Consider the following 20897-nt stretch of genomic DNA (forward strand, 5'->3'; position numbering starts at 1 on the left):
TGTTAGAGGCTGAGGCAAAAAGACAAACTAGTAATACTGGGTTTCTCAGATCCGCTTCTATAGGCCGGTAGTTGCCTGAGAAAGTACTGGAGGATGTAGATACTGTAAATTTAGAAATGTTTTAGAGACAATGTCTAATTAACTCATCTGTAGTAGCCTGTGTTAATTGTACATGTGTATGGGATGATATCTGGATTCACAGGCTATAAAACAATAGGGTTGGCATTTGGGTTTACATATCTCCAGCCCTAACCAAAGGTGGGAAAACCACTATTTTGGGGAAAATGTTAACTAGCTCAAAAGATACCCTGATCAAAGAAGAGAGAATTAAAATCTCTCTCAAACATCCAAACCTCTAGCTCTCTAGTCTGCCCAGTTAATAAAGCCCAAAAAGCAACATATTTCTGTTTAACACAAGGCTGTGTGAAATGGAACAAGTTGACTCCATTCTCTGAAACTTCCTTTTTTTTTTTTTTAAGTTTATTTATTTTTGAGAGAGGGCATGTGCATGTGCGTGTGCGTGTACATTAGCAGTGGAGGTGAGAGAAAGGAAGAGAATCCCAGACAGGCTTCTTGCTCTCAGGGCAGAGAGAGGCCCGAAGGGGGTGCAAAACTTGACCTCACAAACCAGGAGATCCTGACCTGAGCTGAAATCAAGAGACGTTTAACTGACTGAGCCACCCAGGCACCCCAATTCTCTAAACCTCCTTAATTCCCTTTTCAATAAATCTTTTCCTTCCTTCAAATGTCTGTTGGATGTCTGCCCTCTGCCAGACACGGTGCTAGGTGCTGACCACAGAATGATGAACAAGCCTGGGAAGGGACAGATGATGAATTAATCAATAAATGAATGCAACATGACCTAAAATACTTATTCAAGTTATAAAAGGATCTCCTGGGCTTCCAGAGATAGGCTCCTAGAATTGCAGCCATTCAGGCCAGGAAAATACTGGATTGGGGAGGGCCAGTAGCAGTGGAGACAATGGGCTCTGGGGCTCCGTAGGAGCCTGGCAAAAGGTGCGTTTCCCCTTTAAGAATCGCGGCCGTAGGGGCGGGGCAGAGGGCTGCTGTGGCCAGGCCTAGGCTGGAGGCCTGACGCGGGAAGAGCCGCCCCTAGGATTGCGCGCGCGCCGCGCGTGGGCGGGACTTGAGTGAGCCCGCATGGCTGGCTCGGGCCCCGGATGAGGAAGTGCGGGGTGGGGGGGCGAGGAGGAAGAAGACCATAGAGACGAAGAGGCGGCGGTGGCTGGAGCGGCCCCGGGCTCTCTCTGCTCGGTAGGCTCAGGTAGCTTTGGCGGCGACCGGGCTGCAGCTGCAAAGGCCGGGCTGGCGGGGCGAGCGCGGGCCGCGGAGCAGGCCTCAGGGTAAGAGGCCGGGGGCGGGAAGGCTTCGGGCGTAGCCGCCCCGCCCCACACCACCCTGAGGGGACCCTCCGCCGGGTGTTGCAGGCTGAGGGGGAGCCCGGGCCCCCCTCCCTCTTGGGGCGCCGGAGGGAACGGAGGCTGCTCTGCGGGCGGCGGAACGACCCGGGGAGAGGGAGGAGACCAGGCCCCGCGTCGCGAGGGGGAAACGGCTTCTCCGAGTCATGGCTCCGACGGGGGAAAGATACTCCTCTTCAACCTCGATACGGCGGGGGACCCCCAACTTCTCGAGGAGGGCGACGCCCCTTGTCGTGGGCGTACGCTCTTCCCCAGCTCCTGTGCGTTTGTCAGCGGTGCGAGACCCGCTCCTGGGGTGCGAGAGGGCGATTCTAAACTTATTTTAATAAGGAGGGGTAGTACGTAACCCCGAACAAGACCTTTCCCTCGATTTTGTCAGCGCTCCCCAGGTGAAGAAGGAGACTCAAGTTGCCTAAAAGTGTTAGAGGGAGGGGGGTCTTCCTTTCCTGTAAAAGAGAGACTTACCTTCCTTTTATTTTTCACCTCTACCCCTAGATATAAAGATGAAGACCCTGAGTTTATTTATGGTATTAGAAATCAGTCTTTCTCCCCTCCCCCAGTAATGTCCACAAGACTCTTCCCTGAAGTCTCTTGGTGTGCAATGAGCTTTCCCTTGCACAGTTAAGAGCATGGCGTCTGGAATGTGGTAGTTGTTAGTCTGTCTCCCACTTCCCATCCTTGTGACCTTGACTAATTGCTTAACCTTTCGGAGTCTCAGTTAGCCTATCTCTAATTTGGGTCCTCTTTGTAAAGCATTGTCTTGAAGGCTAAGGGAGAATTTGTATAAGCGCTTAGTACATAGTAAGCTTTTGGTAAATTGTTGCTATTTACTCTTACTAAAGAAAACTAGTATCTTTTATAGAGACCCAGATTTTTCCATGCATGCCTCCTCCCGTTCCCACCCCCACATCACAGGTGTTAACTCATCCTTTCTCACTGGAAAGGAGACTTTTCCCCACCCTGGGGTGGAGAAAGAGGCACTTCTCCCTTTAAATCCTTCCATGCTCCCCAAATTAACAAAGAGGGTCTCAGAATAATCAGGAGAAAAGACTTTTTGGAAACAGGTCTGTACTGAAAGAAGGAGAGAGAATTGATACCAAAAGCCAGCCTTCCCTTTGTCCACAGAAGCTATCACTTCTTCCTGACTGGTTAGCGATGTCGTCTCCCACTCCCCCTACCTGCTGTAGTGATTAAAATGCTTCCTGCTATATGCACACCTCCCCCTCCTCAAAGAGGGAGCGTCCAACTTCTTTTCTCTTGCTCTCCCAAGAAAAATAAGACTACCTTTGAGAGGAGGACTCTTTCCTGCAGTGTATTTAGAATGGCACAGATGGTTTCCTTCTCCTCTTCCTTTGAAAAAGAAATGAAAATTTTTTATGCAGAAAGTCTTTGTCAGAAATCAGGAGCATTTTCGCTGTTTCACTCCCCATGTGGAGACAGAGGGATCCTTTTTGTGCATGCTAATAAAGGAAGGAAAAAGGAAACAGTGCTTGATGCTTTTGAGATTTCCTGCACACTCCATGTTGTAGAGCTGGGCCCTGTTTAGTATATAGACTTCCCTACCCCACTTTCTGTTTGTCTAGAGATCTCGTTAAAAGATTCTTCTTTCTCTGTCCCTCAAGAAGAGGCCCCTTCTCCGAATGCCCTCATGGAGGCATTGGCTACAGTGTCCGAATCTTGGAAAAGAAAGCCCCTTTCTCAAGGTGAAAGGAGTGTTGTGAACTTCTGAGGGACTGATCGATATTGTGAGTATTGTCCCTTGACACGAGTGTGGCAGCGCCCAGTGTTACTAACTGTTCTTCATTTTGAGCAGCCCTTTTACATTGGAATTAAAGGGAGGGGAGACCTTCAGACTCGGGATTATTGGGCACACGGTTTTCTGTTCTGTTGTTTTCTTTGTTTGATTCTTTTTTCTATGTTTCACTTATTGCTGTAAACTTTGTGCTCCCAGAACTTTTGTATTAGGGAGTGTTTGAACTACTAAAGTGGAAGGGCCACTTTGTCAGGTTTTTAGTGTTATGAAATGTATTCTAATGAGATTGAGAGCCGCGGGGTTAATTTTTCACTGGTAGTTTCTTTTTTTTCATGTTTTTGTTGTTTGGTGGGATAGGAATTAACACTACTGCTGCCACTAAAGAAGAAAAAGTGTTCCATCTTTTTGTGTGTGTAAAGTGTTTTTAAATTACCTCTTATGCCCTGAGTACGTGCAGTGGGGCTTAGTCAGAACTCTACCACCATTGTTGGTATCTGTAGATCTGTGAAACAGAAAAGTTATTTAGACTCATGGGATTTTTATGGGCTGCAGGACCCTTTGAGGTTATTTTGTTTGACTTGTTCATTTTACGTGTGAAAAACAAGCCCAGGAGAGTTAAGTGATACATTCAAGGTCGTGCAGCTAGCAGGATAGAGACCCAGGTCTCCCAATGTGGAGACCAACAACTAGACTGCTTCCGGGCTTCACTATTGCATTTGACATTGAAAGGTTTTGAGAGGATTGTTCTCAATTCAAAAACAAAAGAATTTCTAATTTTATTAGGATAACGTTACTGCATACTCCTTATAATTATTGGTCTTTTTTCAGGGATAAATCCATTCCTTAAACAATCGAATTCTCATTTGTGTCACAGTAAAGATGACAAGCCAGTAGCAGCTGGCATGAGTTGTTTGTGAATCTGTGGTTTGTTTTTTGCTTCTGCCTCAAACTAGATAATTACCTAGTGTCCTCACCCAGTAGGTTGGTTATAAGTTGTTAGTAAGGATTAAGCTATAAATCCCTGCCTTCATTTTACAAGTCTGTGTTAGTGTTTCCTCTTACTTCAAGTTTACTTAACACTTTAATGTGAAAACTTTTATAGTTGAGGCAGAGAGCTGACGTTTGGAAAGATAAAGGGATAATACATTTACCAGTTATTTTTTATTCCTATTTGGATCTTGGGAAATAATGTTTAAAATTAAAAAAAAAAATTTTAATGTTTATATTTATTTAGTTAGTTTTTGAGAGAGTGGGAGAGACAGAGCATGAGCAGGGGAGGGGCAGAGAAAGCGGGAGACAAAGAATCTGAAGCAGGCTCCAGGTTCTGAGCTGTCAGCATAGAGCCCCACTAAGGAACGGTGAGATCATGACCTGGACCGAAATCGGACGCTTAACTGACTGAGCCACCTAGGCACCCCTAAAAATTTTTTTTAACTTACCGTTAAAAAAAAAAAGTACATTTAAGTCAGTTTGATCTCGTCACCCAGGGTAATACTGTTAACATTTGGATTATATTCTTTCAGTTTTCCTATGTGCATATTTTATCAAAATAAGAGAATTCTAATGTTTAGTTTGATAAACTGTCCCAGGCAACTTTCTGTGTAATTTTCTACGCCATCATTTTTAATTGTTTCAATGTATTTAGAAATTTAATTTTAAAAAACATGAATGTCTTCTTAAAATATGTCCTTCTGTTTCTGCAGTCTTGTGACATTACCAGTATTTTGATAAATGGCTAGAATGAGAGTTTGATGATGCAAGCTAGTGAGCTGAGAATAATTTTAATCTGCTACTCTAGGCTTGCATCAAAATATTACTTCAACTTTGAGAGTTCCAGCCAAGGCACTCACCTCTTCTGGGTGTCTCAATTGCAGATACTGCTCAGAAACTCAAGGACCCAGGATGGGCCTAGGAGAAAAAGAAAGAAAGTCTGTAAATGCCTGTAAAACAGCCAATGTGTTTAGTTGTTTTACAGGTTGAAAATTTTTAGAATAATATCTCTACCAAACAGAAGTTTCAAGTGATGATGGCATTGTGGTGTTTGGCTTTTGTAAATTGGAAGGTTTTTTGGAGGGGGGTGGGGGGGAACCAAAGCTTTAAAATACTGTTTTGGCCAAAGCCAGTTTACAGTATAGATGCATGCATAGGAAACATAATAGCATTGTTTTCCTTGAAGAATATCTTGGAGCATTCTGTGTGATTATCAATATTGCCTCTTCATGATACACTGTGTTTATTAGTAAGTGTGTATTTGTGCGTCTTTAATTAGGACCATGGGTATGGAAAGGAGTGGTTATTTGTTGGAGACACTGCAGGAGTGGAGTCTGTGGGCTCCAAGTGCTAATTGAACAAAAGTGGAAGGTCAGATATAGTTGTGTCTGGTGGTTCAAGTGTGAGCTCTAGGATAGTGGGGGTGTTATTACTGAGAAAGGCAACAGTGTAAAAAATAAGCATGTAAGTTTACTGAGAACATTTTATTCATCTTTGTTTCTCGTAGCTGTTTGTGTGTAGTAAGACTCGATTATTCACTGGGTTGAATGGGTTCTATCTTGGACATGTTAAGTTTGGGAGGGTTGCCATCCCTTTTTTTTTTTTTTAATTCTTTTAAAATGTTTATTTTTAAGAGAGAGAGAGAGAGAGAGAGAGAGAGAGCATGAGCAGGGGAGGAGCAGAAAGAGAGGGAGACACAGAATCTGAAGCAGGCTCCAGGCCCTGTCAGCACAGAGCCTTATGCAGGGCTCGAACTCACAAACTGAAATCATGAGCCAAAGTTGGACATTTAACCCAGTGAGCCACTCTGGTACCCCTAGAGGGGTGCCATCCTTATAAATGAAACATAGGTTAGGAATTTGAGAGATGATGGGGTTGGGGACAGGTATTTTTATTTATTTTTTGTTTAAATTAGCTTTTAGATGTAATTTGCATATCATATAATTCACTAACTTAAATTGTACAGTTTAGTGGTTTTTAGCATAGTCACAGAGGTGTGTAACTATCACTACAATCAATTTCAGAATATTTTTATTGCCCCTGAAAGAAATTTTATTAGCAGTCACTCCCAGTTTTTCCAACTCTCACTAAGCAATTTACTTTCCAACTCCATAGATTTGCCTACTTTGGACATTTCATATATATGGGATCTTGTAATATACGGTCCTTTGTGGCTGGATTCTTTTACTTATAATGTTTTCAAGGTTCATCCATGTTGTATCACAAATCAGTACTTCCATTTCTTTTTATGGCCGAGTAATACCCAGGTGTACAGATTTACCACATTTTGTTTATCCATTCATCAGTTGATGGACGTGAAAGCTATTTCCACTTTTTGGCTATTGTGAATAGTGCTGCTGTGAACATTTGTGTGCTAGTTTTTGTGTGGACTTTTTTTTGCATGTATACCTAGGAGTGGAATTGTTGGGTCATGTGGTCACCTATACTTAAAGTGACAGTTTTGAGTCATCGGCATAGCAGAAGGGCTGCAAGAAAAGGTGAGGTCATCAAAAAAGTGAAGCCTGGAATGGGAGGCATGTCAAGGATTAAACTTTTGAGAACACTCACACCTCAGTGGCAGGCAAGGGCAAGGAGCTCTTGAGCACATGGTAGCAGAGAGATCTATGGAGCTGATCTCCACCAACAAACCTGCTCTTTTACAGTATCCTTTCCTACACTTATTTTTCCAGTCTGTATGTGTTGTGACAGTCAAAACTCGGAGTGTTTGTTGTTGGGAAAGAGAAACTGAACCAAATGAAAATTGAACACCTCCTCTCTTTTTTTAGCATCAAATAGCAATTCTGCTTTAGCTGTTAACCCCCAATACATACACCAGAATCTAAAGTGCCCCTAGAGGGGTGCCTGGGTGACTCAGTCGGTTGAACATCCGACTTTGGCTCAGGTCATGATCTCGTGGTCTGTGAGTTCGAGCCCTGCGTCAGGCTCTATGCTGACAGCTCAGAGCCTGGAGCCTGCTTTGGATTCTGTGACTCCCTCTCTGCCCCTCCCCTGCTCATGCTCTGGTCTCTCTCTGTCTCTCAAAAAAAAAAAAAAAAAAAGTAAATGTTGAAAAAAAAATTTTTTTAAGTGCCCCTAGAAATATCCAGGAGCTAGAGGAGAAAGGGGAAGGTTGGAGGTCCAAAAATGATTTGTTTTTGTCAGTACCATTTATGAAAGAGTCTCATTTGATTCTCACCATACTCTGGACACAACTGTTTATCTCTCTTTGCTGCCTTTTTGGATTCAAGTTTTTTCATCAGCCCTCCTGTGTTATCTAAACTTGATGGACCAGCAGTCTGATTTCCTGTAATTTCTAGTATTTAAATTAGTAGTATAATGTTGTCTACTTTGATTTGTGGAGAGGATTCCTTCAAAACATTAAGGACACCCAGTGCATGAAAGTGTAGGAATGTAAGTAAACTATCGAACATAGATTGGAAAACCAGGAAAGACAAAATGGTCCAAAATGAAAGGACCTATCATCTGTCCTACCTAAGCCCCCAGCTTCAGTCTTCATAGCACGGGTCAGTGGGCAGGAGGGACCTTCTGTGCAAGGAGGGAGGGTTATATATACCTAGGAATATTCAAGGACCACCAGGTGGGTGCTTCTTGACCTGGAGGCAGAGCAAGTGCCTTTTGTGTAAGCGACATGTGTGGGCTCCCCTGGAAAATCAGGACAGGAATAGAGACAGGGTAAGGAAACTGAGTTGTAAAGATTTACATGGTGTATAGGAGAGTTCCTCCTGCTCAGAAATCTGAATGTGGTCCGTAGAGAGAAGGTGAGACAGTTCGATATTCAAAACAGTCTGGTAGCCTGCAGTGAGTTTTGCTTGTATGTAATATGTGTATTTTGGGAAAAGATGGATGTTAGAAAGTGGTAGGAGTAGAAATCTGTTGTCTTTCTGAAATATCATTTCTTATGGGCCTTTTAGCCAAAGGGATTTGCCACCAATACCTCAGATAAATCCTTGTTCTGAGCTCTTGCTAGAGATTTCTCACCTTTTGTTAGGATTAAGGAGAGCATCAAAAATGAGAGCATGTGGTATCTTACTTGGTTAACCAGTTTCCACCTTGGTTGGGTCAAAGTGGGTTTTGTTGTGGAAACTGCACACATTTGGTAAACTAAAATGGAAAAGTTACTAGCCAGGAAACCCTGGTTCCAAGTGTACTGTTCCTTAGCTCTCTCTGTGTGTGTGTGTGTGTGTGTGTGTGTGTGTGTACACCTGCATGCACGTGTGTGTCGACAACTTTAATGATGTACTACACAAATATACATATTTTAGCAAATAACCCATGTTTCGACTACCCAGTGCAAGAAGTGAAACATTCCCAACACCATGGAAGTCCCTTGAGCATCCCCCACTTTCCTCAGATAATCCTGTAATATTTTAGGCAGGTCACTTTTACCTTATAAGTGTGATGTTAGGCTCTGTAACAGGATGGTGATAGCTGCTCGACTTTGCTCATAGGGTTGGGAGAATCTAAGTGGTGTTTGTGAAAGCACATGGAAAATCTCAAGATGCTGAATAAAAGTCAGGATTCTTCTAAAGAGCTGGTTTAGTGGTATCTTGTGCCAGTCTGGGTAGATCAGCTCAAGTTTGGTAAGCAGTAAAGGAATGGAATTCTGTTGTCTCTATATCTTCTTTCATACACAATTCTTTTGAGGAAAAGTCAGTATACCAAATTGCTCAGAATCCTGCAGTATATATTCATTCAGCAAATATTTACTGAGTACCTTCTGTGTGCCAAGCACCTCTTCCAGGCAGTGGGGATATAGCAATGAACAAAACAGGCAAGGTTCATACCCTGAAAACAAGTAGAAAATCGTCTTTATCTTCTTTACATGAGGTCTGTCCTTGGATGCTTAGACATGTCTTATTCTCATCTACATTCACTGGTCCTCCAGATTTACACTGAGAATTGTTTATAAGGCAGTATTTGAATTGAGGCTAGGTAGATGTCTATTAAAGATTTAAGACATTTATTTTTCTACTAATTCACAGCCTTTAAGGAGGATGTTTTGGTGTCAGATGTCGCCAGCATTTGAGGTAGAATTTTTTTTGTCCTTATTTTAGCCAGTTTTAGCTGAAACAACTTTCTTCTACCCTGCAAGGTTTTAAACTTTTATCCCTTCCTTTGATTTGTGTCAGGGTGAACCGTTTGATGTAAAAGACTTGACTCCATAATCTTCCATCTGCCCTAATGCTGTCATCCGGAGTAGAGACTCAGCCAGTTCCACTTGATTCCTCCATGTCTGCCGTGGTACAGGAATTATACTCTGAACTCCCAGTGAGTGTCTCCAAAGAGCTTCATGCTGACCCTGAGCCAAGTGTGATTCCAGATGTAAAACCCGCAGCCTCAAGCTCTCTTATAAGTCAGAGTAGGGCAGTGCCCTTGGAGCTGCAGAGGACTTGTGCAGAAAGTTGTTGTGAAGAAACTTCTGGCACCTTGGATCATGGGGGTGAGCCTGGGCGGTGTGGGCTGGTGGACACCACAGCAGGAGGTTCTGTGGCTTCTGGGATCTTGGATAGGGAAGAGAAAACCAAGAGCATGGAGCTAAAGGTCTTCAGAAATCAAGGGGACCAGGCGGAAATTATAAGAGACCCCTGTGAGGGAGCAAAGGAAGACCCACATCAACATTCCACAGCTGCTGAAGAAAAGATCAGCCCAAGTCAGGTAAGACATGACATCTAAATTCAGAAGAGTTGAGTTTTAATGACAGCTTTCCAGAATAATACTTCACATAATAAAGGACAGATGCTGACAGGTAGCTTATGATTTGTTCTGGAAACACTTCCAAAATGTTGATTTTGATGTTAACTTTCTTTCGATAATTTTTAAAAACATTTGTGTCACAGCAGACACTTGAAGAGAGGAGGAAGTGCTTACCTAAAGAAAAAATGTCACTTCTCTGAAGCAGCCATCATATGTGGAATGTTGAGTCTCTGTGATAGTCATGTGATATTTCTGCATTTGATTTTAAGAAATGATGGATACTCATTCCTTAAGTTTTGGTCGTATCATGAATAGGGTGGAGTGACATGTCACAGAGAGATCTCTGAGGGAGTCTGCTTCATAGGATGGATACCCTAGAGGAATCTCCGTATTTCAGGAGCTGGTGCTTAGCTTTGAAGGTCTAGAAACTTGACTTTTGTTTTTTGGTATATTAGAGGTGATGGTCTCCAAAGGACTGACCCATGTCAATCTACTTCATGAGAGACTAAAGTATAAATCACAAAGTCAGTTGTTTAATTCACAGTGAAAAGGGGAATCATTACTTGGTAGGAATGGTCACACTGGCTGGTCAGTATGTCTTCTCCCTGTAGGCAAGATCAAATTTCTTTCTGTAAGTGTGAAATTAGAGTAACAGGGGTTAGGTAGGTAAGACTAATGATTAGCAAGCTGTGATAGTCTGAGGAACCCAGGTTCCTGTAAGACTATACCTGTCAAGTACACTAGAAAGTTTACTTTCTCTTCTGGATGGTGCCTTAGACCAGGGTTCAGACAACTTTTTTTCTGTACGGGGCCGTATAGTAAATATTTTAGACTTTGCAGGTCATAAGGGCTCTGTCAAAACTACTCAACTCTGCCCTTGTGGCATGAAAGCAGACATAGACAATATAAAAATGAATGAGTATCTGTATTTCAGTAAACCTTTTTTATGAGCACAGAATCTGGCCCATGAGCTGTAGTTTGCCAGCCCTTGCTGTAGACCCACAAGTAAATTCATATTCTTTGGGTTTTCTGGGCTAGGCTCCATTTCCCACCTTATAAATACGTCATTTCTTTACACAGGTTACAGAGCAATTGATTGTTGTTAGTAGGCTTCATATATTGACCAAAGTTAGGAACAGATTAATCTTTTCAGGTAGCAATAATTAAGTACATCGGATTTTATGCTATGATGTCCTAACCTTAAAAATAGAAGTGAGGTAACAGATTGAGGATCTAAAAGTTTCTTGATCTGGTGGGCTCAGTCTAACAAGGTAAAAATTTTTTGTAATTTACTGAAAATTTCATGTAATATTTGGTGTAAAATAAAAATAGGTATACATATGTGCCTTCCAATCTAAGAAAATTACTGTCCTTTCTCCTTCCCAGCTCCACCAGAGATAAATACAATTTTGATTTACATAAACCAAAATGAAACTTAATAGATATAAATGTAAGATTTTCTACTTTGTTCCAAAAAGTGAGCTTCACAAGTCGGGGGAAAAAAGCAGAAGTGTCTTTGGAGAAACAAAAGACCTTTAGGTTTTAGCTAGTTCATTACAATTGACTTTGTGGAATGGCCATCCAGAAAAGCCAGTTTGCTCTTAATTTAGCACATTAACAGAAATGTGTTACCTGGACTTGAGAGGTAGCAGTTGTATGCTGTTGTGTGCTAGCTAGCCTGTAGCTAGAGTATCATACTTAGAGTCCCCTCTCCTCCCAGCACTCAGATGACCTCAAGATGCCTCTGGGGTTAGGGAGGCCAGAGGGGAAGGAAGGAATTATCAGTATTGGCATCACTGGCTGAAGTGGGGTCCTATCTCCTCATCCCCATGCTGAGCCTGGTGTCATATGTCTCATGTGTAGGAGTATAGAAAACCAGGAATGCATTCCTGATAAAGAATTCACACTAATGACAAAACCTGAAAATACAACATTGGAAGCCAGTTGCTTGGGTATGTCCTATGAAAAAAGAATCAAGAGAAGCCTTCAAGAATTTGGAGAACTGTTGGGGCGCCTGGGTGGCCCAGTTGGTTAAGCATCCGACTTCGGCTCAGGTCATGATCTTGCGGTTTGTGGGTTTGAGCACCATGTTGGGCTCTGTGCTGACAGCTTAGAGCCTGGAGCCTGCTTCAGATTCTGTGTCTCCCTCTCTCTTTGCTCCTCTCCTGCTCGCTCGCTCTCTCTCTCTCTCTCTCTCTCACACACAAAAATAAACATTAAAAAAAAAATTTTTTTTTTTAAAAGAAAGTCTGAATGAATGCTGTGGACCTCTCAGGAAAGCAGACTACTGTTTGAGAAAGTTTGCAGAGAACAGACATCCTTGGACCTCAAGAATTCTTGGTAGATTGGCAAAACACCACAAACAGAACACAACTGGTGAATTGGGAGAACATATTTGCAACATGTATCACAGATAAAGGGCTTATCTAATATATAAAGAATTCCTTTTTCCTTTTTAAGATTTTTTTATTCTTTTTTTAAAATTCATTTATTTATTTTGAGAGAGAGCACAAGTGGGGAAGGGGAAGGAACGGGGGTGGTGGTAGAGAGTCCCAAGCAGGCTCTGCACCACCAACACAGTCTAGTGTGGGGCAAACCCACAAACCGCGAGATCATGACCTGAGCCGAAGTCAGATGCATACCCGAGTAAGCCACCCAGGTGCCTCTTAAGATTAAAAAAATTTTTTTTAAATGTTTATTTATATTTGAGAGAGAGAGAGCGCGCGTGTGCTCATGCGAGCAGGGGAGGGGCAGAGAGAGAGGGAGACAATCTGAAGCAGGCTCCAGACTCTGAGCTGTCAGCACAGAGCCCGACATGGGGCTCGAACTCACAAGCTCTGAGATCATGATCATGACCTGAGCCAAAGTCGACGCTTAAATGACTGAGCCACTCAGGCGCCCCAAGATTTTATTTTTAATTAATCTCTACACCCACGTGGGATTCAAACTTAGAACCCCAAGATCAAGAGTCCTGTACTCTGCTCACTGAGCCAGCTAGGTACCCTACTAATGTATAAAGAACTTGGTAGATTGAGGAATGGAAAACCCAATAGAAAAATGAAGGAAAGACTTGAATAGATGATTCATTGTGTGTGTGCATGCATGTATGTGTTCTGAAACACATGAAGAGTTGGTCAACCTCACTTATAATTAGAGAAATGCAAATTTAAGCAATCAAAATACCACTTTTTACCTATCAGAGAAGATGAAAAATTGTGGAAACATATCTGGTTGGCAAGGTTGTGAGGGAATAGTGTTCTCACATATTTGCTGGTGGGAATGCATACTGATTACAACCTTTCAGAAGAGGAATTTGGCTGCACCTAACCAGAATGTATATGCTCTGACCTGTTGACCCAGCACTCTTATTTCTAGGAATCTACCCCAAATATACACCTCCAAAACTGCAGAAATATATATACCAAAAGTTATTTTTTACAGTATTGTTTATTACTGCAAAATGTTTGAAGCAACTTAAATGTCCACATAGAGGAGAGACGTTGAATAAACTGTAGCATGTGTATTTTATGTCCATATATGCAGTACATGCACCTGTGATAAGGAGTTGAGGAGGATCTCCATGTACTGATATGGAGTGCTTTCCAGGTGTGTCAGGGCTCCCTAAAACCACCTCCAGGTTTGGTGATTCTCTGGAACTTGCAGGATTCAGCACATGGTCATATTTGTAGCTAAGATTAATTGCAACGAAAGGATATAAAGCGATCAGCAAAGGGGAAGCATGGCGCAAAGTCCAGAAGATACCAGGTGCTAGTTTCCAAGAATCCTCTCCCAGTGTAGTCACATACACACAGCCTCCTCCAGGAACAAATTGTAACAACACATGTGAAATGTGGTCTACCATGGAAGCTTGTTAGAGCCCAGGGTTTTTACTGGAGGCTGGTCACATGGGCATCCTCCCCTGGCACAAACCAAAATTCCAGACTTACAGAAGGAAAGCAGGTGTTTCAACATAAACCCCATTGTTGTATGGGTGCTCTGAGCCACTCTTATCATTAAGGAATGTTGGAAACTCTCCCAAAATCTAAGTTCCCAGATGAGCCAAGGCCACCCTTGCAAGCAGGCCTTTCTAAGGATAACAGCACTGCTCTGTTAATTCTTTTCTGCAAAGTAGGATATACTGTTAAGTAAAAAAAAGCAGAGGGCAAGTAAATATCTATTGTATCCTCCCTGCCATTCAAGAAAGAAGGTGAGATAAGTATACAAGTATCTGCTCATTTGTATAAAACACACGTACACCCAGGAAGGATAAACCAGAAACGAATGGGTTTACTTACCTATAGGAAGCCATTGGGAGCAGGGGAGAAAGAGTGGGAATGAGATAGAAGGAACAGGAGGAAGTAGACTTCCCTGAGTAGATCTTTTTGTAGAGTTCTGAGGCCATACTTGAAAAATAACTAATTAGAGAGCCAGGATGGGAGGGGAACCCAAAATTGAATAAAACCTGGCAAATGACTCTTAACTATATTACAAATGAATAATGAAACTACACTGAGGGAGGAAGGGGATGAAGAAATAAAGTAACCCAAGTATCTTTGGGAAATAGTGTTTTGACTATACCTTCCTAAGTGTAAATCCAAAAAAACGCAAAACATTTTAATAAAATTATTTTTCACAGGTGTGTGGCCTAGCAATTCCTAAACTTCATGTGTGTTCTATGATTGAGTGAATGAGTAAATATTGTGGATGAGAGCCAGGCTTCTCACTAACAGAACAGAACTACAGATAGGGGGATAAGGGCTAGAATGAACCCTGGGTGGTATGGAACTAGAATTGGAATTAGCAGTATGAACTTAGGGTTTTTAATATACACAGGTAGTTAACAGAAATACTCTATGTGTATGGGTATTTGAGGTGGGGTCTAGAAGCAGCAACACATAGCAGTGAGCACACCTAGCATTCAGTTCTTGGTTTCTAAATAAGATCTTCCAATTAAAGGAACCAAGACTTTTTGGAGAAATGTTTTGGGGGCTGGCCCAGGAAAAAATACAAGATGATCCTGGAACAGTTTGTGGTGAATTGCTCAGAAAATTATGGAGACATATCAAAAGGACTCAAAAGGAGCCAACTTGAAAGGACTCCCAGTGGCTAAGATTGGGACAATTTGAGCTTAAATAATGGTAGTAATGAATTATAACCTATAGAATAAAACGTATCGTGAACCCATGCTGATATGAAATAAATAACTTGAAAAAAGAAAGCTCTTGAAGAATTCGAATTAATAAATGTAAAAGGAATTGTGGAAATAAATTGCCATTTGGCAGTCATCATGGTAATAATCATCTCAGGCAAGAATCCTCAGTGCATGTTAAAACTAGTGGCTAAGGGGCAGCTGGGTGGCTCAGTTGTTTAAGCATCTGACTTGGTGTCAGCTAAGGTCATGATCTCGTGAGATCGAGCCCTGAGTCAGACTCTGTGATGACAGTATGGAGACTGCTTGGGATTCTCTCTCTCCCTCTCTGCTTGCACTATCTGTATCTCTCTCAAAATAAATAAACATTAAAAAAAAAAAACAAAAACTAGTGGCTAAAAGTGTAGATGAGAAACACATATTTACACTGTCTCCAAATATCTCCCCCATAAGATTACAGAGTAACAGATTCATTACAAGGTATACAAAGAGGAAAATAGTAACTCCACAGTAGGGAAACCTGGCAGACCCACTTGAACCAAATGATGGAAGTTCACCCCCACAGCAATGAGACACTCCATTCAAAGCCATGTGCCTCCTGGGAGGGTGCACCAAGAACCAGCATCACTTCTGTGAGATTCCTGCCCCCAGAATGCATAATCAGAATCTAATCTTGAAGAAACATCAAACCTGAGTCAAGGGACTTTCATTTCAAAAGTGTCAAAGTCACAAAAGATGAATACTTGAGGAACTATCTCTCCATTTAAGGGAGAACATAAGGAGACATGACAGCTAACACATGGACTAACTAAGACATGGGAGCCTGGATCGGATCCAGGTCCTGAAAAAGGACTTAAGGAAGCCATTAAGATTTGAATAAATTCTAGAGTTAATAGTATTATATTAATTTTTGGCCTTAATAACTATACTGTGGTTATATGTAAGATGTTAACACTAAGGAAAGCTGGATAAAGATGACAGGAAATTTTTTGAACCATATTTGCAAACTTTTGTACATCAAACATCTCTAAATTGTTTAAAAAACTTTTAAAGTTTCAAAATATAATGATAAAAAAAAAACCCTCTTGGTTGAGGGAGACAAAATTTAAGTCCATTGGAAAGGTACATTTTATTTTAACATCTAGACTAGTCTAGATCAGCCTAGAAATGGATTAGGTTGTGCGGGAAAGTCATGTTTATGAAGAGGCTGAGTGACTGTCAGAAATATAGCAGAGGAGATTCTAGTTTAGACAAGCAACCTCAGAACTGTTCTTTTCCCATCCCAAGATTCTGTGATTTTTCTTTGATTTGCCTTTAGCAACATTCCATAAAGTTCTTTTCCTTCAAAGTTTTATTCCTTCAGCTGTTCCTCATGTCAAACCAGCAGGGGGCCCACAGTTGGGCACTGACTCGGGTTTGGGAAAGAGTACTCAAAGATTACAACTTACCCACTCCTCTCTGTTCCCTATGGACCAAAATCTGTCACAACGGAAAAGGTAGTGACTTCAACAGAGCCCGACTCCAGCAATAAGAACTTGGCTGTAATTTTGAAAGACAGCCACCTAGGCTTCTAGGGCATTTGTTGTATGAACCAAATGAATTTGACTAAGTTCAGTCAGCTTGGTGAATTTCCCAGTTCAAGGAGGACTACATTGGTTTTTAGGAATAAAAGCGCTTTTCTACATCGTGGTTTCTGATGAACTATAATATTAAATATCCATTCACTTGTCTAATGTCTTTAATATATTTTTTAAGTTTATTTGAGAGAGGGAGAGTGAGCACACAAGTTGGCGGAAGGGCAGAGAGAGAGGGGGACAGAGAATACAGAGCAGGCTTTGTGCTGACAGCAGAGAGGCTGATGCAGGGCTCGAACTCCTGAACCGTGAGATCATGACCTGAGCTGAAGTCAGACATTTAACCAACTGAGCCACCCAGGCACCCTTCATCTAATCTCTTAAACTCATCATTGTGGCACCTGGGTGGCTCAGTCGGTTGAGCTTCTGACTTCAGCTCAGGTCATGATTTCATGGTTCGTGAGTTTGAGCCCTGCATCAATCAGGCTCTCTGCTGTCAGAGCAGAGCCTGCTTTGTTTGGATCTTCGTTCCTATTTCTCTCTGCTCCTCCCCTGCTCACCCTCTCTCTCTCAAAAATAAATAAACTTTAAAAAAAAAATCGTTTTTTGTTGTTAAAAGAAAAATCAACAAAATATGTGTTATTTTATGAAGCAACTTATTTTAATGTTTAAACAATTTTTAAAAATATTTTTGAGAGTTTTTAAAAATATTTTTGAGAAAGAAATCACATTTCTTACTTTATGCAATTAATAACGTGTTATAAACTATAGTGGTTATTTCACTTGATATTGAAAGAAGGATCCATGAAAACTTTAGGAAATAAATATTTTTGAGAGAGAAAGAGAGAGCACAATTGGAGGAGGGGCAGAGAGAGAAAGGGAGACACAGAAGCAAAGCAGGCTCCAGGCTCTGAGCTGTTAGCACAGAGCCTGATGCGGGGCTCGAACTCACAAACCATGAGATCATGACCTGAGCTGAAGTCAGATGTTTAACTGACTGAGCCACACAGGCACTCCGGAAAATTCCTTTTTTAAGCTCTGTGAAGATGTTTTAAAATTACTGTTCCACAGCTGTTCCTTTCTAAATATGCAAGGGTAGGAAAGGGAAAGATCTATCTAGAGATATAAAAGTTTCTTTTATTTTCAGAGTGTTCTTCAGTATGAACTTAATCATGGCTGTTTCCACAAATGCCAGGTGGTAGGGAGTATCTCCTTTGCTCTATACTGTTGCCCCCATCATTGCACACTTCAGTGTATGGGCAGTCCCATCTGAAGATGGGGCAGTCACTGCCCTTCCTTATTCATCTGCTTCTGCCTCCAGCTTAGGAAGCTCAAGTTTAGAGAAGCTCAGCAGAGTTCGGTTACAAGCAGGGCTCACAGCTCAGAGATGAATCAGGCCCTGAGGAGCTTGTAACTACCCTGTTTAGAAAAGCTGAAGAATCTGATGTATATTTGTTTTCTTCCTTTAGACATTTGTGTTTCCTACACTAAGTAAACGAGTCTTACAGGAATGAATCAGAGAATTGCATCTTTTCTAGGACATAAAACTTTTAATGGGAAATAAGATTACAGATGAATAGTAAGAATGGTTTTTCAAGACCTTTCTAAAATCTGCCAAAACTTGGAAGTATCAGAAGTTGGTTTTGATTCCAAGCAGTGGGTAGAAGGATGACCTGTTGGATGTGCAAGGCAGAGAATTTGTTTGCTGGCAGTTTGGAAAATGACTTTGTACTGTCCTGTGGCATTTCTTATTTTATACAGTTAATAACGTGTTATAAACTATAGTGGTTATTTCACTTGATGTTGAAAGAAGGATCCATGTAAACTTTCATCTTGGAAGTTGATTCATTCAAAATAGATTTTGCAGAATTTAGGTGGAAGAGAAAATGTTTAGGACTCTACATCTAGAAATCCTGAAAGTTCAAATATTTAGCAGGTAAAATATTATAGGAAAAAAATTGATAAATTTCTACAAGTGTTTATTATATTATTAGCTGACCTTGAGGGCACGGGGGAGTCACAGGATCATTATGTCCACTGCTTGCAGGTGGGCTGCTCTGTTCCTCTTATCCACACTTGAGGCCCAGACTTGGTAGAGTTCCCACCTAATATGGAGATCACCCACCATTGTGTTGGTGGTGGTTAGGAGGCGTCTCTCACTTCTGACCTCAGCTTCACACTCTGTTTTCTTTGTCAACCTAGTCAATCTCTGATCATATTTGAGACTTTAAACTTTATAGGGTCTCCAACCATCTGAGGGTTCTTAACTCAGAATTTTTTAAAAGAAGTCAGCAAGGCAGAGGAAAAAGGAAATTACCTACTCTTAGCTTCCGCTTCTCTCCTTCCCTATTATAAGTTGTAACTAACCAAGAAGAAAGGGACATGGCTGAAGCAATTGGCTTGGCACTCCACCAGGGTATTTTGGGTCCTCCAGCTAAGAACCTTAGAGCAGCAGGTGGAGCAAAACTAAAATCCCAGCAGCCGCTCCAGGAGCTGGATTAGCTGATAGGGTTAGTTATACAAACTCATCACAGTTCAATCTGAGGGAACTGTATGGAACCTGTACATTGCTGACCTGAGCTCAGCTCTCACTTTGCAGAGGTCCTTTTAGGCCCAGAAAAGCTTAGTCACTCCACATGACATATACTAGGATCTACTGGTGATAGTCCTATTTGGCTTTTCCCACAGAAAGGGATAACAAGTGTCTAAGGTCTAACAGATGATCAGTGCTTCTGTTCTTGGAGCATCCAGTCCTGACGGGATGTCTTACTAGGTGTTATATGGCCCCCATTTATTCTTAAAGCCACCTTTGCTTGTACTTAGTACTATATAGCTAGTCTGTAGGAGTCCTGAAGTTGGAACAGAGCCTTGTCTGATTCCTCATCCCGTAATATTTTACTCCAGCACTCTGTCTTTTCCATAAGGTATTAGCCTGAAAAAATATTCTAAATACATCTAATGTCACACCAAAACATTCAGCCTGAGAACTGGAAGAGCCAGGAGAAGTGTCATTTTGGAAAAAGGATCAAATGTAACTACAAATAAAGATATTTCCTTAACCTCTTATTGTGAAATAATTTGAGACTTACAGAAAAGTTGCAGATAATACACAGAATTCCCATATACCCTTCATGCAGATTCCTCACATGTTAACATTTTACCACATTTGCTTTTTTTATTCTGAGCAATTTGATAGCATAGTTGCAGATATGATGCCTAAATACTTCAGTGTGTATTTCCTTAGCAAACAAAGACATTCTGTTATGTGACCACAGTATGGTGATCAAAATCAAGCAGTTAACACTGATCCAAGTACTTTTATTTAATCTACAAACCATATTCAGATTTGACCAATTGTTGCACTGATATAGCAAAAGAAAAGAAAATGGTTTTTTTGGTCTAGGAAAAATCCTTAGAACTTGTTACATTCAATTGTCATGTCTCAAATCTCCTATAATATGTAACAGTTTTTCAAACTAACCTTGACACTTTTGAAGAGTACGGGCCATTTATTTTGTAGAATTTCCCTTAATTTAGGCTTGTGTGGTGTTTCCTCATGATTAGATTCTGATTTTGCATTTTGGCAGCAGGATTCCCACAGAAGTGATGCTGGTTCTTCTTGGTATATCCTCTCAGGAGGCACATGGCTTTGGGGTGCTTCATTCCTGGGTAGATGAAGTCCATCACTTTGTTCAAGTGGGGTCTGCCAGCTTTCTCCACTGTGAATTTACTATTTTCCCCAATGGAATTATTAACTATCTTGTGGGGAGGTATTTTGAAACTGTATAAATATTTGTTTCTCATTCAAACTTTTAGCCACTAGTTTTAACAGCCATTGATGATTCTTGGTTGAGGTAATTATTACTATGATGGTCGCCCAGTGGTGATTTTCTAATTCCATCATTCCTTCTGTGGTAAGTAATTGCTTTCCGTTCTCTTTTACAAATAAGTTGGGTCTGACATCATGCTAGAACTCATACTTCTTTGTCAAACATGGTAGTGTTACCATAAGTTATCCGGGAGATACTTGTTTTTAAGTTCATGCTTTGCAAAAGTATTCCACACTAAGGAAATGAAAGAATAGTCCAGCTTCACATTATAATAGTCTATGCTCTCAGTTGCAATGATAATGTTTTATTTCTTCCTGTATCTACCTGTGCTTACCATTGCTTTTATCTTTCCTCTCAGTCCTGGGTTCTGTTTCCACCATGGAACTTTGCTCAGGCTCCAAATGGCTTTTGCTTGCTTTGGGTTGGTTTGAAGTGCTGTAAAAATGA

General features: G+C 41.3%; 1 protein-coding gene across 13 annotated transcripts in view; it reads left to right on the forward strand.

Annotated features, from left to right (window-relative positions):
- Positions 1–1179: 1179 nt before the first annotated feature.
- The window catches only part of PRR14L (proline rich 14 like), a 58325-nt gene continuing 38607 nt past the window's right edge, over positions 1180–20897 (forward strand). For 2 of the 13 annotated variants that reach the window (XR_008291855.1, XM_053206501.1), the window contains exons 1-3: positions 1185–1364; positions 3062–3184; positions 9333–9858. Coding sequence is in view for 6 of the 13 variants with exons in the window: in XM_053206501.1 (XP_053062476.1) it covers positions 9385–9858 (474 nt within the window). In the remaining 7 variants the exon portion in view is untranslated. The other 11 variants (XM_027050875.2, XR_008291854.1, XM_053206499.1 and 8 more) reach the window with 11 other exon arrangements.

This window comes from Acinonyx jubatus, chromosome D3, assembly GCF_027475565.1.
Source record: "Acinonyx jubatus isolate Ajub_Pintada_27869175 chromosome D3, VMU_Ajub_asm_v1.0, whole genome shotgun sequence".
In the NCBI taxonomy this organism is placed as follows: Eukaryota; Metazoa; Chordata; class Mammalia; order Carnivora; family Felidae; genus Acinonyx; species Acinonyx jubatus.